The following is a 10938-nucleotide window of genomic DNA, read 5'->3' on the forward strand; positions in this document are numbered from 1 at the left end:
GTGGAGCGGCCCGACTCCGGCGGGGATCGATCCCGGTGGGGACCATCTGCCCGTACGCGATTACATCCCTTCACGGTGCATCGGACACATGCCCGACTTGTTCGGCCCTTATTAAATATGTCCGGATTCGACTTGGAGGGCTGAGAATGTGCAGATGGTTAATTAATATTTAAACGGATGATTAAATGTGGCGGCGGCCCATTAAGGTGTAGGTGAGTTTTGCCTAATATAAACGATTTTATGTATGCGTGGATCGGTGCCAATTTAACTAACGTGTTCATTTCCTGAACGAATTAGGTATTCAGACAGATCTTCGATCATAAAATTATACGCTGTTTCTACGACTATTTAGAATTTTGTTTGCCTCGTTACTAATTCGAATAATTTAATGCATCTACACGTGTTAGATCATTTGCTAAAAATAACTGTATGCACTTCTTAGAATTTATGCAAGTGAAATACTTTGTTGCAAACGAATTATTGATGTTTTACATTTTTCATTTATTCTCTCATTTTTAATTAATCGTTCTTTAGAAAGATATAAACCATAGAATCTTCTTTTAAATCATCAACTTTTTAAGAATATTTTTTTCTTTAAACTTCTAATGAAAGATTCTCCTTAACTAAATATTAGTTCATAATAAATTTAATTAAAAATATTCATTAATGAAGAAATTATTATTCATTAAAATATTCATTACATAAACAAAATTTTTAAATAATATTTTTAAAATATTGGGTTATTAAATTGAAAATATATACATGAATATATTAATTAATACTAACAGGAAATCCATCATTTAATGAATATTCACAAAAATATTTTTAATTAAGAATATTTACTTTTATTATTATTATTTTTTTCGAAATAGTTCTTGAAAATTTAATTGTAATGAATAATTAATCTATATTCCTTATTTAGATATATTTATTTAAAATTATTTATCATTAAAATATTCATTACCGAATATTGGATAAAGATTCTTTTAAATATGTTCTTATAAATATACTTATTATATTAAATAACATGTTTTAACGAAGCCTGTAAATATATTTAATAAATATTCATTGTAATTATTTATTTAAAACATTGTTTCGTCGAAAATTGTTGTTCTAAGATTACTTATTAACAGTACTTAATTCAAAAATATTCATTGAAAATGTCTCTTTCAAGGATATTGACTGAAAAATCATTATAAAACTATTTTTCATATTTTTTTCACAAATAAATCTTTTTTTGAATATTATTTTAATCAATATTTAATGAATATTTTCTATTTAGGAATACTCATTCAAAATTGTTCATCATTAAAATATTCATTAGTGAATATTAATTAAGGATTATTTTAAATATGTTCTTATAAAACCTCTTATTATATTAAATATTATGTTTTATTGAAGCATATAAATATATTGGTTATTCATTGTAATTATTTATTTAAAACATTGATTCGTTGAAAATTGTTGTTCTAAGATTCCTTATTAATATTCATTGAAAATGTCTCTTTCATGGACATTGACTGAACAATCATTATAAAACTATTTTTCATATTTTTTTCACAAATAAATCTTTTTTGAATATTATTTTAATCAATATTTTCAATTTAGGAATACTCATTCAAAATTGTTCATCATTAAAATATTCATTAGTGAATAATTAATTAAGGATTCTTTTAAATATGTTCTTATAAAACCTCTTATTATATTAAATATTATGTTTTATTGAAGCATATAAATATATTGGTTATTCATTGTAATTATTTATTTAAAACATTGATTCGTTGAAAATTGTTGTTCTAAGATTCCTTATTAATATTCATTGAAAATGTCTCTTTCATGGACATTGACTGAACAATCATTATAAAACTATTTTTCATATTTTTTTCACAAATAAATCTTTTTTGAATATTATTTTAATCAATATTTTCAATTTAGGAATACTCATTCAAAATTGTTCATCATTAAAATATTCATTAGTGAATATTAATTAAGGATTATTTTAAATATGTTCTTATAAAACCTCTTATTATATTAAATATTATGTTTTATTGAAGCATATAAATATATTGGTTATTCATTGTAATTATTTATTTAAAACATTGATTCGTTGAAAATTGTTGTTCTAAGATTCCTTATTAATATTCATTGAAAATGTCTCTTTCATGAACATTGACTGAACAATCATTATAAAACTATTTTTCATATTTTTTTCACAAATAAATCTTTTTTGAATATTATTTTAATCAATATTTTCAATTTAGGAATACTCATTCAAAATTGTTCATCATTAAAATATTCATTAGTGAATAATTAATTAAGGATTCTTTTAAATATGTTCTTATAAAACCTCTTATTATATTAAATATTATGTTTTATTGAAGCATATAAATATATTGGTTATTCATTGTAATTATTTATTTAAAACATTGATTCGTTGAAAATTGTTGTTCTAAGATTCCTTATTAATATTCATTGAAAATGTCTCTTTCATGGACATTGACTGAACAATCATTATAAAACTATTTTTCATATTTTTTTCACAAATAAATCTTTTTTGAATATTATTTTAATCAATATTTTCAATTTAGGAATACTCATTCAAAATTGTTCATCATTAAAATATTCATTAGTGAATAATTAATTAAGGATTCTTTTAAATATGTTCTTATAAAACCTCTTATTATATTAAATATTATGTTTTATTGAAGCATATAAATATATTGGTTATTCATTGTAATTATTTATTTAAAACATTGATTCGTTGAAAATTGTTGTTCTAAGATTCCTTATTAATATTCATTGAAAATGTCTCTTTCATGGACATTGACTGAACAATCATTATAAAACTATTTTTCATATTTTTTTCACAAATAAATCTTTTTTGAATATTATTTTAATCAATATTTTCAATTTAGGAATACTCATTCAAAATTGTTCATCATTAAAATATTCATTAGTGAATAATTAATTAAGGATTCTTTTAAATATGTTCTTATAAAACCTCTTATTATATTAAATATTATGTTTTATTGAAGCATATAAATATATTGGTTATTCATTGTAATTATTTATTTAAAACATTGATTCGTTGAAAATTGTTGTTCTAAGATTCCTTATTAATATTCATTGAAAATGTCTCTTTCATGGACATTGACTGAACAATCATTATAAAACTATTTTTCATATTTTTTTCACAAATAAATCTTTTTTGAATATTATTTTAATCAATATTTTCAATTTAGGAATACTCATTCAAAATTGTTCATCATTAAAATATTCATTAGTGAATATTAATTAAGGATTATTTTAAATATGTTCTTATAAAACCTCTTATTATATTAAATATTATGTTTTATTGAAGCATATAAATATATTGGTTATTCATTGTAATTATTTATTTAAAACATTGATTCGTTGAAAATTGTTGTTCTAAGATTCCTTATTAATATTCATTGAAAATGTCTCTTTCATGAACATTGACTGAACAATCATTATAAAACTATTTTTCATATTTTTTTCACAAATAAATCTTTTTTGAATATTATTTTAATCAATATTTTCAATTTAGGAATACTCATTCAAAATTGTTCATCATTAAAATATTCATTAGTGAATAATTAATTAAGGATTCTTTTAAATATGTTCTTATAAAACCTCTTATTATATTAAATATTATGTTTTATTGAAGCATATAAATATATTGGTTATTCATTGTAATTATTTATTTAAAACATTGATTCGTTGAAAATTGTTGTTCTAAGATTCCTTATTAATATTCATTGAAAATGTCTCTTTCATGGACATTGACTGAACAATCATTATAAAACTATTTTTCATATTTTTTTCACAAATAAATCTTTTTTGAATATTATTTTAATCAATATTTTCAATTTAGGAATACTCATTCAAAATTGTTCATCATTAAAATATTCATTAGTGAATAATTAATTAAGGATTCTTTTAAATATGTTCTTATAAAACCTCTTATTATATTAAATATTATGTTTTATTGAAGCATATAAATATATTGGTTATTCATTGTAATTATTTATTTAAAACATTGATTCGTTGAAAATTGTTGTTCTAAGATTCCTTATTAATATTCATTGAAAATGTCTCTTTCATGGACATTGACTGAACAATCATTATAAAACTATTTTTCATATTTTTTTCACAAATAAATCTTTTTTGAATATTATTTTAATCAATATTTTCAATTTAGGAATACTCATTCAAAATTGTTCATCATTAAAATATTCATTAGTGAATAATTAATTAAGGATTCTTTTAAATATGTTCTTATAAAACCTCTTATTATATTAAATATTATGTTTTATTGAAGCATATAAATATATTGGTTATTCATTGTAATTATTTATTTAAAACATTGATTCGTTGAAAATTGTTGTTCTAAGATTCCTTATTAATATTCATTGAAAATGTCTCTTTCATGGACATTGACTGAACAATCATTATAAAACTATTTTTCATATTTTTTTCACAAATAAATCTTTTTTGAATATTATTTTAATCAATATTTTCAATTTAGGAATACTCATTCAAAATTGTTCATCATTAAAATATTCATTAGTGAATATTAATTAAGGATTATTTTAAATATGTTCTTATAAAACCTCTTATTATATTAAATATTATGTTTTATTGAAGCATATAAATATATTGGTTATTCATTGTAATTATTTATTTAAAACATTGATTCGTTGAAAATTGTTGTTCTAAGATTCCTTATTAATATTCATTGAAAATGTCTCTTTCATGAACATTGACTGAACAATCATTATAAAACTATTTTTCATATTTTTTTCACAAATAAATCTTTTTTGAATATTATTTTAATCAATATTTTCAATTTAGGAATACTCATTCAAAATTGTTCATCATTAAAATATTCATTAGTGAATAATTAATTAAGGATTCTTTTAAATATGTTCTTATAAAACCTCTTATTATATTAAATATTATGTTTTATTGAAGCATATAAATATATTGGTTATTCATTGTAATTATTTATTTAAAACATTGATTCGTTGAAAATTGTTGTTCTAAGATTCCTTATTAATATTCATTGAAAATGTCTCTTTCATGGACATTGACTGAACAATCATTATAAAACTATTTTTCATATTTTTTTCACAAATAAATCTTTTTTGAATATTATTTTAATCAATATTTTCAATTTAGGAATACTCATTCAAATTTGTTCATCATTAAAATATTCATTAGTGAATATTAATTAAGGATTATTTTAAATATGTTTTTTATAAAACCTCTTATTATATTAAATATTATGTTTTATTGAAGCATATAAATATATTGGTTATTCATTGTAATTATTTATTTAAAACATTGATTCGTTGAAAATTGTTGTTCTAAGATTCCTTATTAATATTCATTGAAAATGTCTCTTTCATAGACATTGACTGAACAATCATTATAAAACTATTTTTCATATATTTTTCACAAATAAATCTTTTTTGAATATTATTTTAATCAATATTTTCAACTTAGGAATACTCATTCAAAATTGTTCATCATTAAAATATTCATTAGTGAATAATTAATTAAGGATTCTTTTAAATATGTTCTTATAAAACCTCTTATTATATTAAATATTATGTTTTATTGAAGCATATAAATATATTGGTTATTCATTGTAATTATTTATTTAAAACATTGATTCGTTGAAAATTGTTGTTCTAAGATTCCTTATTAATATTCATTGAAAATGTCTCTTTCATGGACATTGACTGAACAATCATTATAAAACTATTTTTCATATTTTTTTCACAAATAAATCTTTTTTGAATATTATTTTAATCAATATTTTCAATTTAGGAATACTCATTCAAATTTGTTCATCATTAAAATATTCATTAGTGAATATTAATTAAGGATTCTTTTAAATATGTTCTTTTAAAACCTCTTATTATATTAAATATTATGTTTTATTGAAGCATATAAATATATTGGTTATTCATTGTAATTATTTATTTAAAACATTGATTCGTTGAAAATTGTTGTTCTAAGATTACTTATTAATATTGATTGAAAATGTCTCTTTCAAGGACATTGACTGAACAATCATTATAAAACTATTTTTCATATTTTTTTCACAAATAAATCTTTTTTGAATATTATTTTAATCAATATTTTCAATTTAGGAATACTCATTCAAATTTGTTCATCATTAAAATATTCATTAGTGAATATTAATTAAGGATTATTTTAAATATGTTTTTTATAAAACCTCTTATTATATTAAATATTATGTTTTATTGAAGCATATAAATATATTGGTTATTCATTGTAATTATTTATTTAAAACATTGATTCGTTGAAAATTGTTGTTCTAAGATTCCTTATTAATATTCATTGAAAATGTCTCTTTCATAGACATTGACTGAACAATCATTATAAAACTATTTTTCATATTTTTTTCACAAATAAATCTTTTTTGAATATTATTTTAATCAATATTTTCAATTTAGGAATACTCATTCAAATTTGTTCATCATTAAAATATTCATTAGTGAATATTAATTAAGGATTATTTTAAATATGTTTTTTATAAAACCTCTTATTATATTAAATATTATGTTTTATTGAAGCATATAAATATATTGGTTATTCATTGTAATTATTCATTTAAAACATTGATTCGTTGAAAATTGTTGTTCTAAGATTCCTTATTAATATTCATTGAAAATGTCTCTTTCATGGACATTGACTGAACAATCATTATAAAACTATTTTTCATATTTTTTTCACAAATAAATCTTTTTTGAATATTATTTTAATCAATATTTTCAACTTAGGAATACTCATTCAAAATTGTTCATCATTAAAATATTCATTAGTGAATATTAATTAAGGATTCTTTTAAATATGTTCTTATAAAACCTCTTATTATATTAAATATTATGTTTTATTGAAGCATATAAATATATTGGTTATTCATTGTAATTATTTATTTAAAACATTGATTCGTTGAAAATTGTTGTTCTAAGATTCCTTATTAATATTCATTGAAAATGTCTCTTTCATGGACATTGACTGAACAATCATTATAAAACTATTTTTCATATTTTTTTCACAAATAAATCTTTTTTGAATATTATTTTAATCAATATTTTCAATTTAGGAATACTCATTCAAATTTGTTCATCATTAAAATATTCATTAGTGAATATTAATTAAGGATTCTTTTAAATATGTTCTTTTAAAACCTCTTATTATATTAAATATTATGTTTTATTGAAGCATATAAATATATTGGTTATTCATTGTAATTATTTATTTAAAACATTGATTCGTTGAAAATTGTTGTTCTAAGATTACTTATTAATATTGATTGAAAATGTCTCTTTCAAGGACATTAACTGAAAAACCATTATAAAATTATTTTTCATATTTTTTCAAAAATAAATCTTTTTTGTCAATATTATTTTTATTAATTCAAAGTTTTTCATCATTAAAATATTCATTAGTGATCATTGATCAAAGATTTAAAGAAGCATTGAAATATATTTATTAATATTATTATTAGATATTTATTAAAGATTATTTATTTAAGACATTGATACGCCAAAAATTGTTATTGTAAGATTAAATAAATATTTTTTTAAATACTATTTTTAATGAATATTTGATGAAAATTCTCCATAACAAAAATAATTATTGCATTAAATATTATTTCTTGATTAATGTTTTAAATATATTCATTAGTGAATATTGATTAAAAATTCTTTCTGATACCTTAAAAATAATTGTCACTTTAAATATTATTTTTTGATTAAGGTTATATATATATATATATATATATATATATATATATATATATATTTATTAGATCATTCATTAAAGATTATTAATTAAGATATTGACTCGTCAAAAATTGTTTTTAAAAGATTACTTATTAAGGGTACTCCATTCAGTATTCATTAAAAATTCTTCTGTCAAGGACATTAACTGAAAAATAATTATAAAACAATTCTTCATGTTTTTTCATAAATAAACCTTTTTTAAATATTATTTTTAATGAATATTTTATGAAAATTCTTTATTTAGGAATATACGTTAGTGAATATTGATTAAATATTGTTTATTGATACTGATTCCTTTAAAAATATTCTTAAAAAAATAATTGATATATTAAATATTATTTTTTGATTAAGGTATTAATTATATTTAGTAGATAATCATTATTAAATTATTGATTTAAGAAAATATTATTTATTAAAAATATTCATTAATATTTATTAAATAAAGAAACTTAATCATTATTCATAAATATTCGTTTAAGAATATTTTAGTTGTTAATATTTCTTTCATTAAAAATTATTTATTAAGAAAGTTTTAAAATTATTATTTAATAAATCATTTAATTGTTTCCCAAATATTATTCATTAAAAAATATTCATTAAAGAAAGTTTGTGACTCAACTAAATTAAAGAACACATATATTTTTAATTAACCACCACCAAGATCCGTGCTCGCAACCTAATTATTCAAGATTTCTTAATAAATTTAAAAGCCACCCTTATAAAGCGGTCGGTCGCGTCCGACGGTTATGTTTCGCAATATCTGGACGCCTCCTCCAAAATGACCGGATCAGTAAATGGCCGCCTGCGGCTTTCCCCCACATATTTATAAGGATATTAAATGTATGGCGGCTTCCAAGCTACACCGTCCATGTCCCAATTCCACCCTCTTTGATGTCACTCACTTAATTTTGAGTTTAAATATTAACACCCCCCAAACAATATGTCGATGCTCAGATTGACCACCAACAATTCGATGTCATGAGTCATTTTATTGGGTAAGGTAAACAAGATTATTTTTTAATTTGCAGTACTCGCAACGTATCGCATGATAAATGTTATCAGTAGATTACGACACGACACGAAATATTATTTTCAACAACAGTAAGGTGTTTGAAGTGCTATTGTTACATTAAACATGGTTTACACAACGTAAGTTAAGGTTTTATTTTAATTTCACCAGTGCAAAGTCCTTTTTCAAGATGGTAAAACGTTTTCAATGTGTGATGGAGGCAATAATGTGTTGCTGGGAAGTGTGACAAAGTAGTAAATGGCTTTTGTTTCACACCCATTTCATTTATAAGTATTGGCAAACGTATTACTAATGAAATGTCAACTTTTATTTCAAATGAGTCACTGGAAATTGCCTTAAATAAAGCTACATCCAATAACCCATCTCTATTGTTGATAGATTAGATAATCACACAATCATTGTTACAGAATTAAAGCCATAAATTAGCTGAGAAGCATCAGTAAATCATCAAAGATAGTACGTATAAGTAAATAATTAAGTTATGTTAAGGTGTTAACAAGGTCAATGTTGTAGATGGAACGTATTTATCTGTGCCCCACCGACAAGAAGTATGCCTGCTCCTGGGAGGGACAAGCTGAAGACATCTTCGAACACTTTGCCCAAGAACATGATGATTTACTCCTCCAGGAGGACAACGTACTCAAACTAGACATCAACGAAGGCTCAGAAAACAGACTAATGTTCTACAAGAACGAAATCTACTTAATACAAACCAAATTCGTTGAAGGCGACTTCAGAATTTTGTTAAGGTTTTTGGGGTTGACCAAAATAGCCAACACCATCACCTACAACGTGGTACTGAGAGCTGAGGACACCAAGGATGAGATTACCGACCTGTGCCACAAAGATGGAGCCATCGTGGTGAACACCAAAGCCCTCCCCGGCGACAAGGTCGAGTGCACCTTCAACATAACCGGCCCGGAGGAGTCCGACGACGAACCGACACCAGAGAAAATCGACGTGGTGGACGAACACGAAGAGCACGACTCCGTGGGTGACCAACTGGACTTCAAGTTCGAGAAGAAGCCCTTCACCAGGACCCAGAGCCTGAACATAGACCAACGCAGGTGCGGAGTGGTGAAAAGGAACCCCAGTTTGAATATATCCAACACCTCACCCACGCCGGTGTGCTCCAACTGTTCCCTGAAGCTGTTGCCTCCGGTGTACCTGTGCGAGGAGCTGCACGACGTGTGCTCGGACTGCTCGAGGACTCGGACGTGCTGCAGCCTGTGCGACAAGGGGATCACGCAGGTGCGCAACAAGGAGATGGAGGAGAAGTGCAGGGAGCTGATGTACAGGTGCAAGTACTCGTACAAGGGGTGCATTGAAAGCCATCCCTATCAGGACATCATCAAGCACGAAACTAATTGTGCTTTTTGTGACTACACGTGCACCATCGAGGATTGTAACTTCAGCGGGTCGCTGGGTAAGATCAAGGAGCACTTCAGGACGTTGCATGGGAGTATTAAGATGCACGAGGTGCTGATAGTTAAGTTCCCCAAGAATTCGACGATGTTCCTGGCCCACGAGAAGGGGGTGTTCTATTGTGAGTCCTTCGACAATCAACAGGCGGGGTTGACTTGGAGGGTGAGGTTTTGCGGACCCAACGGCAGGAAGTATCACATGAAGTTGCTGTTCGACAAAGCTAAAGAGGGTAAATACATGATCAAGAAGGAGAATCAGGTTTACGAGCTGACTCTGACGTGGGATGAGGCGAAGAAGATGAAGGTGAAAAACAAGTCACCTACTTTGGATATACTGCTGTTTTAATTATTTATTTTATTCGAAAGTTCACTTTAAATATATTATTTATTTTAATAAAAGAATTGCCACTTTATAGAATTTTATTGTAAAGCTTTTTTTAAAACTAAATCTCATCATCTTAAAAATTTCTTCTTCAATACCCACATTATTTTGAATAATACTATTTTTATAATGTTTTACCATTATTTATATGAAAATATTGTGGGTGGTTGAATTTTGTTTATTAGAAACAGTTCTGAATTATTTTTAATCATTTTATTATTTAAAAAGTTATTGGTGCCCCCAAATTTAAGGAATTTT

General features: G+C 23.9%; 1 protein-coding gene across 1 annotated transcript; it reads left to right on the top strand.

The window, feature by feature from the left end:
* The first annotated feature begins 8927 nt into the window (after window positions 1–8927).
* On the top strand, window positions 8928–10716 carry LOC109604546 (uncharacterized). The gene is made up of 3 exons (XM_020021079.2): window positions 8928–8993; window positions 9282–9330; window positions 9388–10716. Exon 3 carries the CDS (start codon window positions 9388–9390, stop codon window positions 10642–10644), a length of 1257 nt encoding a protein of 418 aa, XP_019876638.2. The 5' UTR covers window positions 8928–8993; window positions 9282–9330; the 3' UTR covers window positions 10645–10716.
* The last annotated feature ends 222 nt before the right edge of the window (window positions 10717–10938 follow it).

Source organism: Aethina tumida, chromosome 3, assembly GCF_024364675.1.
Source record: "Aethina tumida isolate Nest 87 chromosome 3, icAetTumi1.1, whole genome shotgun sequence".
Lineage (NCBI taxonomy): Eukaryota > Metazoa > Arthropoda > Insecta > Coleoptera > Nitidulidae > Aethina > Aethina tumida.